Source organism: Rhodamnia argentea, chromosome 1, assembly GCF_020921035.1.
Source record: "Rhodamnia argentea isolate NSW1041297 chromosome 1, ASM2092103v1, whole genome shotgun sequence".
Lineage (NCBI taxonomy): Eukaryota > Viridiplantae > Streptophyta > Magnoliopsida > Myrtales > Myrtaceae > Rhodamnia > Rhodamnia argentea.
In genome coordinates this window covers 32660285-32680432 of record NC_063150.1, presented here as the reverse complement: position 1 = coordinate 32680432, position 20148 = coordinate 32660285, and the positions used below count along the sequence as shown (strand labels likewise).

Here is a 20148-nt window from a genome sequence, read left to right as displayed (position 1 = left end):
TGACACTTTACTAATTAAGTACATCCAATCAATTCTAGCTAGAATATGCTAATATGGATACCGGACATGCTACATGACACAACCGAAGCTGATTCTCAACTTAACGTAATTTGTATACAACAGAACCAACCACCACACAACGGGCCGTGCAAGTTAAGCCTTTGATTCTGGCATAAAAGAATTAACAATCCCCCTACCAGAGGTCCAGACGCACAGAAAAGAGACCAAATTCCGTTCATTGCATGGGGGAACTCTACATCTCTTTTCATCTCAAGGAAAATCCTGGCCAGCAAAAAAGAGAAGATACCACCGAGTAACTCCTGCTCTTCCATAAAAAGCCCCAGCCTTTGCCTGTTTTCCTCCTAGATATAGATTTACAAAGCGGCTTGGCTGCTGAAGCTGATGACAGAGTCCTGTGACTCGTTTCCTCTGGCTGATGATGATGCTGTTAGCTCAAATTGGCGGGAGATTGATCTCGTTGCCATTGCTCACGGAACAGCATCAAAAGTTTCTGAGCTTTTTCTCTCCCTCTTAGGGTCCCCCTCATGTCTTGGACACCAATGCAGGTATAACACAGCTTACTCCTGCTCAACGGGCTCCCCAGCGTCAAGTACCAATGGCAAGTAAACTTAGGAGTTCAGGGCAAGATTGTCATTTCATCGTTCCCCGATTGGCTCGAATCTAAATTCATAAGGACAGCTATTGACTTTTCTGTCCACATTTGGTCACTAGATCTGCAAGAAGAGATTGAAGGCCACTGATAATGCCTGCCGAAGGCAGGTATCCAATATTGTCATGGTAGGTGGAGAGATTGTAAAGGGCGTGAATAGCATCAAGCTTGCACTGAGGTGCAGTTTCATCTTTAAGAAGCTGGGTAAGAAAGGGTACAGCCTGACTCAAGCCTAGTACGGGCTTGGCATCTTCAAGGCAGGAAAGATTCAGATATAGAGCCGTTGCTGATGGATGAGAGTCATGGTTGGATGTCATTTCCTGGAGAAGCGGAACGACTCCGGCAGCTAATATCAACTCCTTGTTCCTGAGGAAAAAGAAGCAAGGAGAACACACTGCTGCCTCAAGCAAAGAACGATGCAAGAAAGTACAGGGGGAGGTGGAGAAATGGGAGATAAAGAAAGTGAAGGCAAGAATAATCATGTTGTGCCATTTAGCATGTAAGGAACAGCATGGTAATTTCTCCTATACAAAAAGAAAAAAGCAACTCTTGAAACATGTTATAAGTAATGGACAAACTAAAATCAGAACAGTCTTCCCCTTAGTTTTCACACATTGAAGCTGTGAGAAGAACGAAAAAGAAAGTACCTCATGCTTAAAGAGAAGCCCTCAGAGGACATCACAACTTAAGTACAACAATAAGAGATGTTTAGGTTTAGAGAAAGATGATTATTATTCGTTAACAAAGGATTACACTTGTATATAAAGGACCAATTGACTCAAATGACTATTTTACCCTTATTCTAACACTCCCCCTCAAGTTGGGATGTAAATATCAAATAATTTCAACTTGTTACATAAAAATTCACTCTACTCCCTCTAAGAGATTTAGTAAAGACATATATGCAAGTTGATTCTCCGTTCTTGTATGTTGAGGAATAATCTCCCCTTTCTCTCCCGTACAAAGTGACGGTCAACTTCAATATGTTTAGTTCACTCATGGAGGACAGGATTATTTGTAATGTGAATAGCTGATTGATTATCACAATATAATACCGATGGATCTAATGTAGGCAAACCCATTTCTGATAATAACATCCTCAACTAGAGCAATTCACACGTCATATGTGCTATAGCTCTATATTCGCTTCAAGCACTTGATCGGGAAACCACATATTGTTTCTTACTTTTCTAGGAAATTAGATTACCTCCAAGAAACACACAATAACCTAATGTAGATCTCCTATCGTTAGGACATCCAGACCGGCCCGCATCGGAGAAACCTATAGTGTCCAGATGTTCGCAATTCTTGAAAATTATCCCTTTACCTGGCGCTCCCTTTAAGTACTTGATAATTCTAAGTACAGCATCCCGATGAGTAGTACGGGAAGAACTCATGAACTGACTAACTACACCGACAGCAAATGATATGTCATGCCTTGTAACAAGAAGATAGTTCAACTTTCCACTAATCTTCTATACTTCCCTAGATCACATAACAATTCTCCATGTTACGCATCAAGTTTCACATTGGGTTCCATAGGAGTATCTATTGGCTTTGCTCCAAGAAATCCAACCTCATCAAGAATGCTAAGTACATATTTTTGCTGTGATAAATTGATACCTGCTTGTGGATATACAACTTCAATACTAAGAAAATAACGTAGACGTCCTAGATCCTTGGTATTAAATTTTGTATGCAGAAACCGCTTAAGTCATTGGATACCATTTGAATCACCGCCAGCAATGATAATATCATCCACATATACCACCGAAAGAATACAACCGGCTAGGGAGATAGAACTAAAAACTAAATGATCTACTTGACACTGTTTTAATCCAAACCCGATAACGGCATCACTAAATCCGCCAAACCAAGCACGAGGAGATTGCTTGAGTCCATGCAAAGCTTTATGTAAGCGATATACCAAATTCTCCCTCTAAGCAACAAACCCCGGTGGTTGCTCCATGTACACTTTCTCAAACAAGTCACCATGAAGGAAGGCATTTTTTTACATCTAGCCAATGAAGAAGCCAACCAAAACGTGCTACAAGGGAAATAAAGACACGAACTTATGGAATTTTGGCAACGGGTGAAAAAGTGTCACCATAATCAACACTATATGTCCGAGTATATCTCTTTGCAACCAATCAAGCCTTCAATCGATGAAGAGTGCCATCGGGATGAACTTTAACAGTGAATACCTAACGACGACCGACAATTTGTTTCTCCGGAGGTAATGAAGTGAGTTCCCAAGCACGGTTATCAATGAGCGCCCTCATTTCATCTTCCATGGCTTGCCGCCATCAAGGATGAGCAAGAGCTTCAGCAACACCGCTAGGCACAGAAATAGAGGACAAGGACAAGACAAATGTAGAGAAACTAAAAGATAAATAGTCATATGACAAGAAATTTGAAATAGGATGACGAGTGCGAGATAATTAGAAAGACCAGAATAAGGAGCATTACGATCCACGGAGCGATAAATGCAAGAACGTGTACCTTTTTGAGTAGCTATGGGCACATCGGGATCGGAGGATGGTGCAGCAACCGATGAGGGAATAGAGGAATCATGTATTGGTGAAGTTTGTACCACAGTAGTAGGAGCTGCACCACGCCAATGATATGTGCGGTCGACAAATTGAAATCCTGTTGATAGTTTTGAAGGAAGTGGGAGTGGGGGAAGTGTCGGTAAGACACATTCACCGCTCTCGGGAGTAGCTATAAGTTCCAACCGAGTAATATAATATGGATGATCTTCAAAAAATGTTACATCTGCCGACACGAGCACACGACGACATCTAGGACTATAACATTTATAGCCTTTCTAAGTTCGAGAGTATCTTACAAAGATACATTTCTCCGCACGAGGATCCAACTTATCAAGACCTGAAGTAAGATGATGCACAAAACAAACACAGCCAAAGACATGTAGAGGTAATGCAAAGGGAGAATGATTTGGATGTAATATAGAAAATGGTGTCCGCCCCTGAAGGACAAAAGTAGGAAGCCGATTAATCAAAAAACAGGCTGTAAGAACAACATATCCCTCAAAGGTTTTAGGTAGATGCATGCGAAACGTGAGGCAATGAGCAACGTCAAGAAGATGGCGATTTTTATGCTCAACAACACCATTTTGTTGAGGAGTGTATGAACAAGAAGTCTTATGGATAATGCCATGAGAATCAAGAAAAGACTCGAAACCCGAAGTGATAGCAAGATGCTTTTTGGCATTATCCGAACGTAAAGTTTTAACAAAAGTGTGGTAGTGATTTAGTACTTCAAAATAGAACAAACGGAAGTAGTGAAAAATCTCAATACAATCTTTTATTAAGAATAATCAAGTCATTCGGAAAAAATCATCCACGAATGTGACAAAATATCTCGAAACCGTAAATATCGAAACATGACACGGACCCCAAACATTGGAGTGTACCAACTCAAAAGGACTTGACACTCGACTTTGAATACGAGAAGGAAAAGAAACCCTATGATGTTTACCAAACGGACAAGCCTCACACCGAAAAGAACTCACGCATTCAAAGTCAGGAAACAAATGCCGAAGAGTGTTCGGTGGTGAATGACCAGTATGACAATGCATCCTAAATACATCGGAGGATGTGCGTTTCACGATTGCAGCAACTAGCACCTTCTTGTCAAGGTAATACAGACCATTGGATTCTTGTCTCCCACCAATCATCTGTCCATTCCTCGGATCCCGAAAGATACAATGAGAAGAGAAGAATGTTACGGAACAATTAAGTTCTTTAGTCGATGAACTAACATAAATTAAATTATATGAAGATTTGATATGAAGGATCGATGACAAAGAAAGAGATGGACTCAAATGAGCAATTCCAGTACCAAGAACTTGAGATTGTGAGCCATCGCCTAATATGACGAAGTTTGACAAGCCAGGAGATTTAAGACAAAGTGAAGACAGCAACTTAGAATTACCAGCCATATGATGAATAGCTCCAGAGTCTATGACCCAATAGTCGGACGCTACCGAGAGTAAACAGGATGAACTACCTTTTGATGTTTGTGCTAGAGTTGCAGTAGGAGCTGAAGAACCTGTCACTTGTTGGGAGAGAAACCATGCATCGTACTCAGCACCTGTCAACGTAACTAAACCACTCATGTTGCGCACACTAGTAGATTCTTGTGGAGTCTGGTCCGTCTCTATATATGCTGTAAATATAGGTCGAAGTTCCGGATGCAGTGTATAACAATAAGCCTTTGTATGTTCAGCTCTTTTACAATGACTACAGTAGCGGGAGCCACAACCACCACCAGAAATAGAGGCACTACGAGCACCAATACTACCATCACGACCTCCATTCCGAGCAAAACCATGTCCACGACCCTTGTAACCCCGACCATGAGCTCCACGTGCATTAGTGCCATGAGCAATCATAACACTTGTCTCCAAAGATGGAGTAGAGATCTTTTCAGCAGGGGTTGACTGAAGAGCTCGAGAGAAAATCTCATCTACGATAGGAAGAGAACTCTGAGAAGTAATATGCTGGCGTAGTGAGGAATATTCCGGCCCTAATGCCTTGAGATATAGTATAACTCAAAGATCCTCTTGTCGATTAATGAGGACATTCGGATCATTCGAAGTTGGAATGTAAGTATCCAATTGCCTACAAAGCGTCGTGAAACGAGCGTAATGCTCAAATAAGGATTGATTCCCACGGTGAAGATCAAATAGAACCTCCCAAGTGTTACACACTCGTGTCATGTCATTCTCTCTAGAGTAAAGTAAGGCACATTTTTCCCAGACTTCCTTAGCGGATTTGCACTGAATGAAGTGAGGACTAATTTTAGGGTCTATACTATTCCATAAAATGGTACAGATCATTGCATCTCCAGCAAGCCAATCAGGTACCTTACTCTGATCTAAAGGGGTTGTAGATTTAAGATAATCACTTTGTTTAGAGGCAGTAAGATAAACTTCAACAGCAGTGGACCAAGATGGATAATTTGTTCCATCCAATTTTACAGAGATTAACTGCAAGTGTGGTAGACTATTTGGAGTTCCAAACGCGGCCATCAGTGAATTAAAAACATGATTAAACCCAAGAACAATGTCACAATGTCTCAACAATAAATCACTTAACTCCAGTATTAAAAACGTCTACAAAGCAGAACAATCATCTGCTTATAACCAGCAATTACCACACTAATAGCCTCCCTTCCATTGCGCACAGACTTAAGAACAACAAACTACAGATTATATCACAAACAAACCACATATCTCGTCCCTTCCACATTCCCATAGGTTATATCACACCTTAAGAACTCACTGGCACAAACAATCGGCAACAAAGAATTCCTCTACTTCAGCCCACGCTTCAGATTTCATCACCTCAGAATCCAAAATCGCGCATCATTAGACATAAAAAAACAACAAACCTCTAGAGGACAACCTCAAAATCCAAAATCGCACACCATTAGATGTTGCGTGAGACAAATGAGGACTAGATGACGTCCATGTTTGGGCTTACTTACATGGACGACATAGGGCAAGGCAGACAAGGGCTGGACTGCGTCAAACGAGGGGTAGAGGGTGTTAGGCGACCTGAGATCTGGGCGTCCGACAGTTGGATGAGGTCGGGCGACCTCGGATCTAGGCTCACCAGCCTTGGGGCGACGTTGGATCTGGGCGTCTGACGGCTAGACAAGGTCGCCCAACCTTGGATCTGGGCTCACCAGCCTCAGGCGACATCGGATGACGTCAGGCGACGCCAACTCTTGGTCGCCTAGTCAAGGCGATGGCTGATAAAGTCAGATTTTGGGTGATTGGCGATGGGTGATTTACTGCAGTAGGCGTGGTAAGGTGTTTAGAGCTCTGATTCCATGTTTAGGTTTAGAAAAAGATGACTATTATTCATTAACAAAGGATTACACTTATATATAAAGGACCAATTGACTCAAATGACTATTTTACCCTTATTCTAACAAGAGAAAAGACGGAATAGTGGAATACATAAATGACAAAACGACAAGATTGATCCAAAATGCAAGAAACTCTAGTCCTATGGTAATAGGAAGTGAAAAGGAAGCGATAAGGGGCATTGTGTGGAAACAATATCGATCATTTCTGCAGACAACAGCAAATTCCCAACAGCTGTTAATAAAAGCAACATAGAGCCCAAGTGCGTGAAACTCTAATACTGTACCCACTGACTGGCCCAAAAGGAAAATTGTAGAATCCACTAAAGGCTGAATACCCTATTGCCTTTGCCACAATTAATTGTCAAAATGCCCAAAACAGTATTCAGACCTCTCAAGCAGCAATAGACTAAAAGCGAAATCCATTATTATTGGCTGCAAGGTTGAATAGGGAGCCATTGCTCCAACGTCCTGAACCACCACATTCCTCTCATGTGACGGTCGACTCAAGAAACTATAGAAGGGCTTCAACAAAGCAATTAGCTCCCATGAAAATTCTAGTCTCCTCCTCATCCTTTAGCACAAGCCTGATTTGTCCTACCACTCTGCACTTTCTGCACAATTCCTCTCCTCCATTTAGCACTTCAAGAAAATGGCCGCGTCTTCGAAAAATATTGACCTCTGGCACCTGTTCCGATGCAGAAAAATTTTCTTTCTCTTCTTCTTCCTCCTCAATGGTACACCTCTCCTCCAAAGGAACCACTTTGACTTAGCAGGAACCGACACTGTTCATTGACCTTGAATTTCTGGACTCAGACTCAGACAATGCCAGCCTCCAGTAATTCGAATCAAGAGACTCTGGAGGACCCTGTGGGAAAAGAACACCATTTTGCTCGCACCAGCTATCAACAAGTTCTTTCCCACAGAAATTACATGCGGAAACGCTCATCTATAAAATCCGAATTACCTGATTGAGAGGGACATTAAATTTAAAGCATTGGAAAATTGAACCACCTCTGCACTTCATTGGGCAGTAAAAGTTAGCATGATTGCAAGAATTTCTTAAGAAAACAACAAAATGACTGCCTGGGTTGCTTGCTCAACTTCATTTCAGTCGAGATTAGCCCATACATCTCCTTTTTTTTTTTTTTACCTAAACAAGTACCGCTAGATATAAAAGATGATATTCAAAAAATCGAAGTAGACTAAGACAAGGGGACACATTTGCCGTTCTTCCCGCTTATTCCATGAAGCTTTTTCCGTGCATGCTCCATCATTAATTCCTAAACATGTGGAATAAATGGTAGGGACTGTATTTGTATGACAGTATGAAGTCATCAACATAAGAAAGTTTCATGTTCAGTGAGATTGCGATACCGTGAATTCATTATTACTAAAGCTGGCGGTAAAAATACAAACAAGCTCCCTTGAACTAATGGAAGACGGGTACCAAAGTAAGAGTTCGGCAACGTAGCAATGCCAGACACAAATAGCATCGTCGAAATTACAGTTGCCGCATCCTTTCTGTAGCACCAACATGTGTCAACAAAATATCAAAGCAACATTGAGAAAACATCATCTCTCCAAAACTAAGCTTGCACATGGTTGGGACCATGATCAAACAAGCCAGTGATATATAGTGCAGCAAGCTGTAGTGAATAATTGGTACTGCAACCCACTGAGAACTGCATGTTCAACGACTTCATTGGTTCGAACGGATTAGTCAAGCATGACCAATAAGATGATTCTACTCTCTTCCAACAAAAACGCAGTAATAGGAAAAAATGCATGTGTTCATTGAAGTTTTACAATATTCTCCTTTCTTAGTTGGCCCTAATATGGTCCCCGTGATTGGAAAGATGAAAAGAACGGTAAATATTAAAAGCATGAACATTATCATAAAAGGGTAAGTATTGCAGCTAAGCATGTGTGTATTTCGCCTGAGTCATGCAAACATCCATGAAAAGCAAAAGCATCGAGCTCACTTTTGGAGATGAGAAATGTAAGCATCGTGCACTTAGCAACTAATTCTCTTTTAATTAGAACAAGATAACTATCATCGTTTTCGCTAGCTCTCGTATATGGGTCGCGAAATGCAGACTAAGCGCTCACTAGACACCTGCCGCACGACTATGACAGCCAAATATTTAAAATTAAGTAATCAAAATTTTAATGGTCACAACATCGACAGAGACTTCCAAGAAACGGAAAGCTTACTGACCAAAGCCAGATTATCCCTTAACCCAACTTCATTCCTGGCGACCTGCTCCACCACAACCATTCTCGGGATCTTCACCATCCTCCGGATACACATCAATCCCCACATCACCTTCTTCCTTTGTATCGTCTTCATTCATCTCAGTGCCCGGATCAACCGCCGCAGCTCCAAGCCCATTGCCGTTGTTTTGATTGAATTCTCATAAATGTTTACATTTTTTTTTATTTCGACTTTCAAAAAAAATATCAATCCGTGTTTGAGTTCGGATTTGAATTGGAATTTGGATTCAATTGAGGAGTAAAGTAAAGTCTACTTTTTATTTATTTATTAATGGTTCTAAGACTAGTAGTTCCAACAGTCGACTTGCTCCTTTCAAATTATTTCTCATTATTAAGAAAAGGTAGCAAAGATAAAATACGAGCTTGTTTTATAGCAATAGTAATTAATTGTTGTTGTTTTAAGGTTAATCTATTTACCCATCTAGATAATATTTTTCCTTGTTCACTAATAAGTCAGACTAATTAAACTCATGTTTTTACAATCAATTCGATCCCCCGAAAAGATCGCTTGGATTTAAGAAAGAGTGGCTTGGATTTTTGCATGGTTTGTTTATTCCTTATCCCCAAAATCCTATTTCAATCTGATCCAAAAAGATTTCGAAGCAAAACCGAATGCTTAACATTCAAAATCGGATCAGATCAATTAGGTGAACAAAACAAAACACTTTGGTGGACAACAAATATCCACAGAAAAGGGTACATCACAAACTAACAAGGTTTCTGTATTCAAATCAGGCAAAGCATGGTGCAATCAAAACACACTAAAAACAACTTGAACATGTCAACAATCAAAAAATTCGAACATGATTATCTTTAACAAAAAGACATAGAAATCTGTTTCAAATGCAACCTAAGTCCCGAAAGAGAACTTCAACACAGACTAAAACTCCTGGCCTAATGTAAAGAGCGAGAAACATATCCCCCGAAGAGAAGAGAATCCCGTTGGTTGAGTCCATCATCCTGTACCCAGTGATCGTTCATCAGGAAAACGTCCACCGCTATATAAAAGCTTCCTTGAGGTGCTGGGGTCAAAGAGAATGTCTGAGCGAAGAAGAAGCAGAAGATTCAATCAATTGAATGCCGTCGAAAAGAAACGAATAAAAACATAAATGGATCCTCGTTGAAGACAGAGACCTGGGTGAAAGGGAGGGCGTCCTCCTTGCCATCTAGCCGGATGTCGCCGTGGACGCAGACCATCAGCCACCCCAAGCGCAGACAGCTAATGGTGGCGATGTGGTGCTCACACTGCTCGAAGGGAAGGGAGGTGAGTTCGGCGAGGATACCCTCCTTGCCCTGGATCCTCCGGCCGTCGAGGATCAGCAGCGCGTCTTCCTCGTACAGGTTCGCCAAGTCCGCAATGTTAGCGTCGAACGTCCTGTAGAAATTCTCCACGAACTGCTTGGCCACCGCGTGTACATCCATGATGTCTCCATCGATTGTTGTCATCTCTGCTTCTGGTTCTGTGCTTCAGTCCCACGCGACGAAGAAGACGATACCGGCACCACGAGAGAGAAAGCCCCAGCGCAAAAGAAATCAGATGTTTGTGGTTTGTTTCGTCTTTCTCTCACTCCTTTTTATAGGGCAATTTCCGTCCAAAAAACGCAAGATTAATATTGAGATATTATTATTTTTTTTGCGATCTATTATGATTTGACCGGTTGAAGATATGAACGGTTCTAGGAAATTTCTAATTGTATTAGACTTGCTGTTGTGGAATTTTTTCTGCTTTAAAAAATGAAAAAGATAATATTCATATTCGTTCGGTCGATTTAATTTAAGTATTGCATTTACTTGCTCGGTTTAATTTAGACTAGGCATATTAAAATTTCAATATATGGATTCTACCCCTTAATTTCTGGGTCTAAGGACGGTTCAGCAAGAACGGAACACTCAACGAGGTTTAATTGGACCATAAATAATTTCAGAATTTATATGTGAATTGAAATAATTTGATAGTTTATATATGGGTACCGGTCATCCTATTCTTGTCACGTCGTTATGCATTGGCAATATCTGAGTAAATAAATGAAGGATCTTCCTCATCAAACAAGAAATATTTCAATTACCAAAACATAACTAAACATGACACAAGAAAATGGCTTTTGGAGCGTCCGTCGATAAGATCTAAATTATATATGCCATTAGGAAAAGTTCGAAAACAAACTGCGTGACACGGGACACAAAAAACGAGAAAGATCGCTAGTAGGCCTTTTAAATCCCCCCCCTCCTCTTCTTCAGATGCCATTAAAAAGCTAACAACGATTCGTTTTTTCAATTTAATCGTGGGCGGAATGAGAAATTTCACTCTCGGATTATCTATGACCCGTTGAGCAGAAATCCCATTATTATTAGGTGCAGAAATTTTGCTCTCTTTTTTTTCATTGTCAATATTTTTTTTGGTTAAATTTGGAGAGACCTCATTTAAATTTAAAGTCTTTCTCTACTAACCCTCATTAGAGTCGTTACAAATTTTATGAAGGAAGCTTTTCTGGCCAATACTAAACATTGTGAACACCATCTTTCTTGTTAGAGGTATCAAATAGAGTGTTTGATCTAGTTGGAAATTCCCATTTTTGCGGGTTCTTTTCGAATGAGTTTTTGGTCCTCCTTTTAAACTTTGATAGGTGTTACATTTGGATTTCATCCTACAAAGATAAAGCTTTCTCTAGGAAAGATTAAATGATCATTTTTTTCTTTGTGATTTTGCGTCGTCTTAGACTACCGGAGCTTTTGCCTACCTGTAGCTTGTATATTGTCAATTTGTTGCTAGGAGTTGGTATCAAAAAGAAAAACATGCTTTGTCTCTAAGGTCGGATGCTGTAAAGTTTTCATTTATAACATGGTAGATATGGATGTATGCAATTATCCCAGAAAGAATTTCCCTATTTGTAGTTCGAATTTGCTTCTTGAAACGAATATGTCACGTTTTTCAGAATGTCTATAACGCATCGTGCCAAGCCGGATGGTTAATTCCTGAACCTTTTGCATCATTTCCATAAGAAGAAACACTTTTCTTTTTCGTTAATGAAATGTTAAATCCTTTTTGTACTGCATAAACTTTGAAAACGTTCGTTTGTTGGCCACGTCAAACTAAGTTCCTCTCCTGTGCATCTGAAGTTTCGACGCTCGGGTATGTCGTTTCCGAATAGGATAAAAGTACGGAGTGCGATATATTTAGTGATGCAGATTCTAACTTAATCTGTTATTTGAATTGCAAAGGCACGTCTTGAAATGAATCATAGCTCATAAGTTGGCAACAGGTTTAAGTTTGTCGGGTAACATGCAAAATATAACGTGATTGCAGGAAACGCGTAACAGCCACCATAATGAGTTTGAAACGCCGTCCCTTACACCCTTGCCGGGTTTCGATACTTTCAACGGCTCACAGAGCCAACACGGGAGCACAAGAGTCCAATGGATTGTCTGAATCCTTGTTCAAAAGCTTAACTAGATTACCCAACAAAGTCAGCTCGTTCGTATATTCGATTAAGTACCAATGCCTAGTCATGGCCACGGGCTGAGGTGGGCTCGGAACCGATTTGGAACCGGCCCATTGACAAGCCCGCGATTCCAAACCAGAACCGGCCCCCGACAACGACTCTTTCTCTTTGTTTGAGCAACGGTCACCTCCTTTTTTTTTTCTTTTTTTTTTCTAATTTCTAACCTATATTATAAATACCCCTTCATATCTCTCATTTTTTTCACATAAATTCTCTCTTCATCTCAATTCCTTCAAATTCTTTAAATCCGCTCAATTCTCCCAATTCTCTCAAAAAATGGCAAGTGAAAGTAGAATTAGTGACAAAGGCAAGAACCAAGTAGGGGAATCCGATTATCAAGCTCATAACCGTGTTGAGGATTTCTTTTTTCTGCTTTAGAAAATCGAAAGGACAATATTCATATTCGATCCGTTCAGTTTAATTTAAGTACATTTTCTATTGCATTTACCGATTATGTTTAATTTTATAGGATTAAAATTTACTAAAACACTACTTAAGATAATAAGATGAATGAAACCCCAAAAATAATCACCCAATTAAAAGAGACATATGTATAATACAAAGTTATTTACTTGATTCCGCATATATATTCTTCGATGATACATAAACATTAGTCCGCGATATCCAAAATTACAAAAAATATTGTTCAATTCCTCTTCAACATGGCACATGATGAAGAAAATATATATACCTTGTGGTTGTGGAATGAGTGAAAAAAGAACTAAGGGCAGAATTAGGAACGAAAAGAACACGCGTGAGAAGGTCAAGGATTTGACATCTTGGCGGACTTAATTCTCGCGCAACAGAGGAAATTAGAATTTGTTTCTTTCTGGAAGAACCTAGCCATCCTCGCCGATAAAAGACCCTTTACAGACGAGAAAAAAAAACACACACGCACACGTTTTGACCCAGCCGAGCCTCACTGAGCCGGCTGTCTTGAGCCCGAAGTCAATCCCATTCAAATTCAGAAACACCATCCCCAATCTGGGTAAAAATCCTCAATCTTAATAGCCAACTTGAGGGCAAATGAGAACAGAAGCAAACAGCAAAGGGCCCACCAGCAGAATCAAGACAAGCATCTGTGACGAAAGACCAGCACAGCACACACGCAGAGCAACATACCATATCAAATCAGAAGCAAAGAAGTTGATATTTTCCTTTATCACACAGGCCTTATGCACATTGCCAAGAATTAAAGCCACAGAAGCCGCCATCCTGGATTTCGTCAGTTGACTCCTTCACAGGCTGGTCTTCTTCGAAGCAAAAAGTTTCCAGAGCCTAGCCATGGCTTTGCAACCGCTTTCTCTCCTCAAGGTCTGTTTGACCATGGACGAACTAGAGCAGATTCATGCAAGTATGTATAAAAGAGGACTTGTTTCGGAGCCCATCCCTTTAAGCAGACTTCTCGCTTTCTGCAGCTCACTGAAATCCGGTGATATCAAATATGCACAAAAGTTGTTTAACAAGGCTAGCAGTCGAAATACCTTCATCTGGAATGCAATGATCAGAGGATACTCCCACAGCACAGAATCAGAACGAGCCCTTCTTCTGTACAGTGAGATGATAAGGAATTCAGTCCCACACAATACCCACACCTTACCTTTCCTACTCAGAGCCTGTTCTAAGTTGCCATCCTCGGAGGGGACAATGCAAATCCATGCTCGAGTTGTGAAAATGGGATTTGGCTCGGATGTCTTTGCCATCAACACCCTGCTCCATGCATATGCTGCGTTTGACAGAATGGAAATTGCATGCCTCCTCTTCGACCAGGCTCCTAGACGAGACATTGTGTCGTGGAATACAATGATTGATGGATATGCTAAGAGTGGTGAAGTGGGGATAGCTTTCAAACTGTTCAAAGAAATGCCGGAGAGAACTGTAGTCTCGTGGACGACGATGATATCTGGCTTCGTGAAAGTGGGAATGAACAAGGAGGCCTTAAAACTGTTTCGGGATATGCTTATTGCAGGTGTTAAACCTGACAATGTAGCTCTGTTAAGTTCACTTTCAGCATGTGCACATCTTGGAGCAGTGGATCAAGGCAGATGGATTCACACATATATCGACAGGAACCAGATACAAGTAGACCCAGAGCTGGACTGTGCACTGATAGACATGTGCGGCAAATGCGGTCACATGGAAGAAGCTTTAGGAGTTTTCACTAAATCGAAGAAGAAATGTGTCTCCATATGGACAGCAGCAATTTCTGGTTTTGCAATTCATGGACAGGCAAGAGAAGCTATGCATTTCTATATGCAAATGCAGAAAGCAGGGATCAAGCCAAATTCGATCACTCTTACTGCAATTTTGACTGCATGTAGCCACTCAGGACTGGTTCATGAAGGAAAATCAATCTTCAAGAGCATAACGTCAGTTCACAGCTTGAACCCAACAATTGAGCATTATGGTTGCTTAGTTGACCTCCTTGGCCGAGCAGGGTTGCTGAAGGAAGCCAAAGAGGTGATTGAGACAATGCCCATCAAGCCAAATGCTGCCATTTGGGGAGCACTCCTCAATGTCTGCAAAAAGCACGCAAATGTCAAGTTAGGCAAACTGATTGGGAAGAAACTGATTGAAGTAGACCCTGGACATGGTGGTCGATATATTCATGCAGCGAGTATTTTTGTAGAATCAGGGGAATGGGACGAAGCTGTGAGAATAAGAAGAATGATGAAAGAAAAAGGAATAAGAAAATTTCCAGGGTGCAGCAGCATTACCATAAACGGGTCTGTTCACGAATTTTTAGCTGGTGACGGTAAACACCAGCAACTTAAGGAGATCCACCAGATGTGGGATCGGATAGTGGAGAGACTCGAACTAGAGGGATACAGACCTGAAGTTGGGAATTCGCTCCTTTATCTTGAGGATGAGGAAAAAGAGGTAGCCCTTCATTAGCACAGTGAGAATCTGGCAATTGCATTTGGGTTAATCAGCACCAAACTGGGGACAATCATTCGAGTCTTTAAAAACCTTCGTATTTGCGAGGACTGCCATGTAGTAGCAAAAATGATCTCCAAGATTTACTCTAGGGAGATAGTCATGCGGCATAGAAGTCGTTTCCATCTGTTCAGAGATGGAATATGTACTTGTGGGGACTTCTGGTGAATAAATGCAGACATGTATAACCACATGAAAGTAAAAATCGAGCAGTATAGTCTCCTCATGGAAATTATAAAGTACGTTATTACAATATAAAAATACAATTAAAACAATAGTGAAACCAAAAATACAAACTCAAGATTTCCACTAGCTCAATAGACTTATGTGTGTTCAAGGATTCTTTATGATTATTTAAAGGGAAATTTAAAAAAAAAAATTAAAGTACAAGGACAGTTTCTTCTTAGCTCTTCAGGCAATGCTAAGTATCTGCTTGGCCACCCAAGACTGCTGAGGCTCTAGCTGCAGATTCCCAATCTGCCGCAAAATCAAGAGGCAAATAGTCAATAGGTAAAATGGCGGACCCACCCCTTACAGTGTTTCTTAAAAATTTGAACACGATTCATTCAGCACTTGGCTGCCAATGCTCTTATTGGCTGCCAGTGCTCCTATTGAAAGTAACGCACCTTCACCAGTATGATAAATAGACAACCTGGAGGTAACAAGTCACATTAAACTATTTAAGCATGTTCTGTACCTTGGCATTTTCAACACAAACGAAGTCTTTGTAGCATGCCTCCATCTGTAGATACGGGTTCCACAAGACAGCATCTGACCAACTATAGAGACAAGGGCCAAAAGTAAACCATACAGAAGACGGAAAATTTTCAGATCTCAAGAGAGTATCATAGGCTGTTTTCCACACACACTTACTTTGTATTCTGGATGGATATAGAATCTCCTAAACCATTATCCAGAATCACCTCAGCAGGAGCATCAAGATAAATGCAATCTACAAATCCAGGAAATGTGACAATGCCCCTGAGATGATATGGCATTATTAGAAACTGCAGTATAATTTCTAGCTAGAGATCCACTGCATAAGCAATGAGCTTAACGGAGATGCTGATGTATCTGGACAACGTAACATCGCTGTGACGCATTTTGATAGAGTGAGGGAAACATGAGAGTGGGCAAGCCAACATGTGAGCCACAGTCACTTTGAAGAATAACGGGGTATTTCTAGGCAGAATTCAACACAGGTGACACAGAAAATAAATTACAACATAGTTATAGTTAAACTAACTGTACATGGCGTGCCAGATATACGGTTGGGTTACCTCCTTCCAATTAATTTTCTGATGTCATAAGTGCTATGGATATACACGAAAAAAAACAGCCCAATTGCCAAGTCTACCATCAGGGCTTCATTTTCTCTCTTTAGCTTTCAGCTTTAGAGATAACAAAATTATGTTCCAGTAACTCTGATGCGCGTGCACGAGAGAGAGAGAGAGAGAGAGAGAGAGAGAGATTACCTTTCTTCCTTTCCCTCTAGTGGGTTTTTTGGATCGGGATCTTTGTTCAATGTCTTACAACCGTTCAAACCTCTCACAGAGGCAGCTGTTACAGAAGCCTAATCGATAGGATGGAAAGATCAGATATGTTGAATTTCACAATTCTTGCAAGGATAATAACTATCGAACAACAATTCAATTATGATCATCTGCTCAACAGTCTGGAATATACTCAAGTATAAGGCTCATCTGAGGCAGAATCATAGCATACTTTCCTGCTTGAATTCAGTGCTTAATATTTGTGCTCATCCTATAGATATCCACAAATAGATATGTTGACTCTACATACATCCACCACGATTCCAATGGTTCCATGGTCCGCCGATCAGTAAGTTTCAAATTACACCTTGATTTAAGTAAATTTTCCTGGGTAGTACACGTTCTAAGATCATCTACTGAGCACTATACCGCAGTACTTACACGGAAGTATGTATGCAGGGCAGTATTGAATGAAAATGGTTTTGTGTCTGTATTTGAGATAACTAACTCGGTCGAAAGGCTCTTCTCTCTTAAGTTGATCTGCAAAAGAGAGAAAATTTACTTCCAAATGCTAACAAGTGCTATTAAACTATAAATCACACAAGAATCTTGAAAATCAAATTTAGGGTCGAGGGAAAATTAAAACTTGAAACCCAAAAATGAGTTGATGTGCTTTATTTAACTGGAGGGTCTTGCATCATGTGGGTAAGGGTAGCATGACAGATAGCTCAGAATCTTTTGCTTGGGGAATATGTCTCACCTTGTACAAAGCTTGAAAGCTGAAATCCCACATGGAACGGCTGTAAGGGTCATCCTTCAATTCTAGGGTTACAATTGGATTCCCATCCTCACTTTGGGATTCAGCAACAGACCAATCCATATTCCTTGCAAATCCATGCTACAAAATTCACAGCCAACAGAAGAGTGAATAAAAATCATAATTACTTAACCCATTGCTGGCTTCAGAATGATTTCTCCGTCACCGCCATAACAAAGTATAGGAGCAATCACGATACAGTAGTAACTGGATTAAAATGTACAACATTACTAGTCATTGTCAAGCTCAAGTGTTAATAAATAGGGACACAAGCAAGGTAATCCGTGGGTGGATGGCTCTTGCTCGAAAGTTGAGTTCATTAGTACAAGCATATGATAGTTGTGAATGATCATGAGTGTATATGGAAAACCTCATAAAGACACTAAGAAAAATGGCAAGGCATACCTGCTGCATTGGACCCGGTCCAAACTGTGGGAAACAATGTGGGATTCCTCCACTGTCTCAGAAAATATAAGTCAGTGCAGGCGAAACCACAAATTTTCAAGGCAAAGACACGAGCAAAGTTATACCACTAAGCAGTGATCACATGAAGCACACTCTGGAGCTATGCAAATCAACTAGAAGAAATTTATGTTCATAGATTGTGTAAAGTTTGGCTATTAGGAGAAATTTCTGTGATCTCTCTAGTTTTGTTTGAGATGTCAGCTCGACTTATCAGATTGCCACAGCACACTGTGTCTTTGGCTGGAGCATGGATTAGAGGCATGAGTTTCCCATTTCGTCATTGGATGATTATTGATTTCCCCAACATGAATGGCCTTAAGTTATGGAACCAATTGGAAAGTGTGATAACTCAAGGATATACTGGCCTATTCTAACTCGGAATTAATAAAAAGATGGGCACAAATCAAAGTCAATGTAGTCACTTTCTCATACCAGCATCATGTACAGTGCTCTAAAATAGTTTTTGCATGCTTCAACATACTGCGAAATTCAGTCAAACCAACTGCAGAAACTCAAATTCAGTAAGACATATGCACATAGTTTTGTCAAATAATAAGAATGCAATCTAGAAGAACGAGGTTAGAAATGGAGAAGTTCACCTTATTGGCTTCTTCTTGTTAAATACAGCATCTGGTCGAACAAATAGAAGATCCTTGTCTTTGGCAACTTTCCAGGATGTGATGCAACCTCCATAGAGATATATCTCTGCCTCACTGAGAAGGTAGAACTAAGTGAATGAAGAAGCTCAAACATGCTCATCATAAGATAAATCACGATAAAATCGTAGAGTATAGGAGTCAACTTAATAGTGAAATCCTCTAAAAATTGCACATCCTAGTATTGTATTCGGAAAAGGAAAATGATTTTTCAAACGTTATACATAGTGTTAATCTTGTTGCCAACCCACATTTCTGAAACATGAAGGAAAGGTGCCATGCAACAGTGTATGGGGCTGCACTTGAGACCCCAACTCAAGTCTGAGTAAAACAATTCAATTTTTTTTTTTTTTCGAAAGTAAAACAAATTGATAGAAAAGCCAACATAGAGCTGCACTATAACTACAGTTTAAACCACTTGGACATCATTTGCAGTTTGCACCAATTTAAAACTTGTACTCTGGCTGATCAACTAAAAGATGCTTGAACAGTTAAACAAGAGGCATTTCGCTCACACAAAAGCCTGAGGTACAAATTGGGAACTTCTCATGAACGTGAAGAAGAATACTGAATTCACGCCACAGCCATTCAAACCAGGTCGAAAGTGAAGATCAGGAGAGGAAAGCGACTAACTAGTATATGTTGCACAGTTGCTTTCTCTGTCTCGTCAGAAATTCTCACTCCCTATTTCTCCAGGGGTCAACTTCCCAGATTTGTGCGATCCAAAGATACAACGCAAAGCTAACTCAACCTTTCATGGAATCAATCACAACAAGACATTTCAAAGTAGGGAATGCATCACATCACGAGATCGTAATCTGAATTTCTCAGACATGTACTTTGCAATAGAACTCCTTCTTTGGATGATCTACATTCTGCAACACGAAACTACCGATATCGCCAGAGAACACGACAACAAGTCCACTAACGCAAGAACTCAAATGTCCACGGCCACAATCGCACAGTTTTTCAGATCCAAAATCACGACAACGCAGCGATTGAAGACGGTAACTCACCTACCATGAGCCGAAGTGAGCACTAGCTTCGGCAGCTTCCCCTCGCCTTCCGTCACACTCACTCCCACGGACGCAGTCTCCTTACCGGCGCTCGCGAACGCCATTGCAACGCGAAAGCGTTTGTATCTGCACCACCACCACCGCCGCGAGAGCGGTCCAATTTCAGCCAAAAAAAGAAAAAGAAAAAACGAGAATTGGAAATTCGCAAATCGATCGCAAAGTTCATGGAGTACGACCTCCACGTATGAATTGCGCAGAGAGAGAGACACTAACCGGTTGACTCGGCGATAGTTGGGGAGGGTAACGGTGGCGAGTGAAGAGGTCGTAGAAACCATCGCCATGAGCGAGAGCGCTGTACAATTTACAGTTCCAGAGTCAATGCGCCATATTATAATGAAAGGAGGAGGAGGAGGCTCCTG

At 40.7% G+C, this 20148-nt stretch overlaps 4 protein-coding genes and 1 long non-coding RNA gene across 5 annotated transcripts; 1 reads left to right on the top strand and 4 right to left on the bottom strand.

Annotated features, from left to right (window-relative positions):
- Positions 1–679: 679 nt before the first annotated feature.
- On the bottom strand, positions 680–1239 carry LOC115752846 (U-box domain-containing protein 7-like). Its single transcript, XM_048275127.1, has one exon. The coding sequence runs from the start codon at positions 1150–1152 to the stop codon at positions 700–702; it is 453 nt and encodes a 150-aa protein (XP_048131084.1). The 5' UTR covers positions 1153–1239; the 3' UTR covers positions 680–699.
- A 945-nt stretch (positions 1240–2184) lies between these two features.
- LOC125313918 lies at positions 2185–2781 on the bottom strand. Its single transcript, XR_007197627.1, has 2 exons — positions 2598–2781; positions 2185–2293 (listed from the first exon to the last, which is right to left on the bottom strand). It is a non-coding gene; the product is annotated as an uncharacterized LOC125313918 (long non-coding RNA).
- A 6958-nt stretch (positions 2782–9739) lies between these two features.
- On the bottom strand, positions 9740–10330 carry LOC115752845 (nuclear transport factor 2B-like). The gene is made up of 2 exons (XM_030691231.2): positions 9980–10330; positions 9740–9886 (listed from the first exon to the last, which is right to left on the bottom strand). Exons 1-2 carry the CDS (start codon positions 10289–10291, stop codon positions 9740–9742), a joined length of 459 nt encoding a protein of 152 aa, XP_030547091.1. The 5' UTR covers positions 10292–10330.
- Positions 10331–12341: 2011 nt separating this feature from the next.
- On the top strand, positions 12342–15450 carry LOC115752844 (pentatricopeptide repeat-containing protein At5g66520). The gene is given in 2 exon segments (XM_048278299.1): positions 12342–12367; positions 13590–15450. Coding segments are annotated over 2 exon segments (1887 nt in total).
- Positions 15451–15483: 33 nt separating this feature from the next.
- Positions 15484–20074, bottom strand: LOC115752823 (putative glucose-6-phosphate 1-epimerase). The gene is made up of 10 exons (XM_030691208.2): positions 20003–20074; positions 19730–19855; positions 18657–18770; positions 17998–18049; positions 17536–17673; positions 17217–17315; positions 16758–16855; positions 16156–16263; positions 15980–16061; positions 15484–15759 (listed from the first exon to the last, which is right to left on the bottom strand). Exons 1-10 carry the CDS (start codon positions 20068–20070, stop codon positions 15694–15696), a joined length of 951 nt encoding a protein of 316 aa, XP_030547068.1. The 5' UTR covers positions 20071–20074; the 3' UTR covers positions 15484–15693.
- Between the last annotated feature and the right edge of the window lie 74 nt (positions 20075–20148).

Bases quoted from the DNA above. Each gene is read 5' to 3' on its own strand.
- LOC115752846 (XM_048275127.1), bottom strand. From the start codon at position 1,152: ATGATTATTCTTGCCTTCACTTTCTTTATCTCCCATTTCTCCACCTCC.
- LOC115752845 (XM_030691231.2), bottom strand. From the start codon at position 10,291: ATGACAACAATCGATGGAGACATCATGGATGTACACGCGGTGGCCAAG. The intron at 9,887-9,979 runs GTCTCTGTCTTC...TTCTTCGCTCAG, and splicing joins ACGCCCTCCCTTTCACCCAG to ACATTCTCTTTGACCCCAGC.
- LOC115752823 (XM_030691208.2), bottom strand. From the start codon at position 20,070: ATGGCGATGGTTTCTACGACCTCTTCACTCGCCACCGTTACCCTCCCC. The intron at 17,316-17,535 runs GTGAGACATATT...TCTCTTTTGCAG, and splicing joins GCTTTCAAGCTTTGTACAAG to ATCAACTTAAGAGAGAAGAG. The intron at 16,062-16,155 runs GTAAGTGTGTGT...TTGTCTCTATAG, and splicing joins ATATCCATCCAGAATACAAA to TTGGTCAGATGCTGTCTTGT.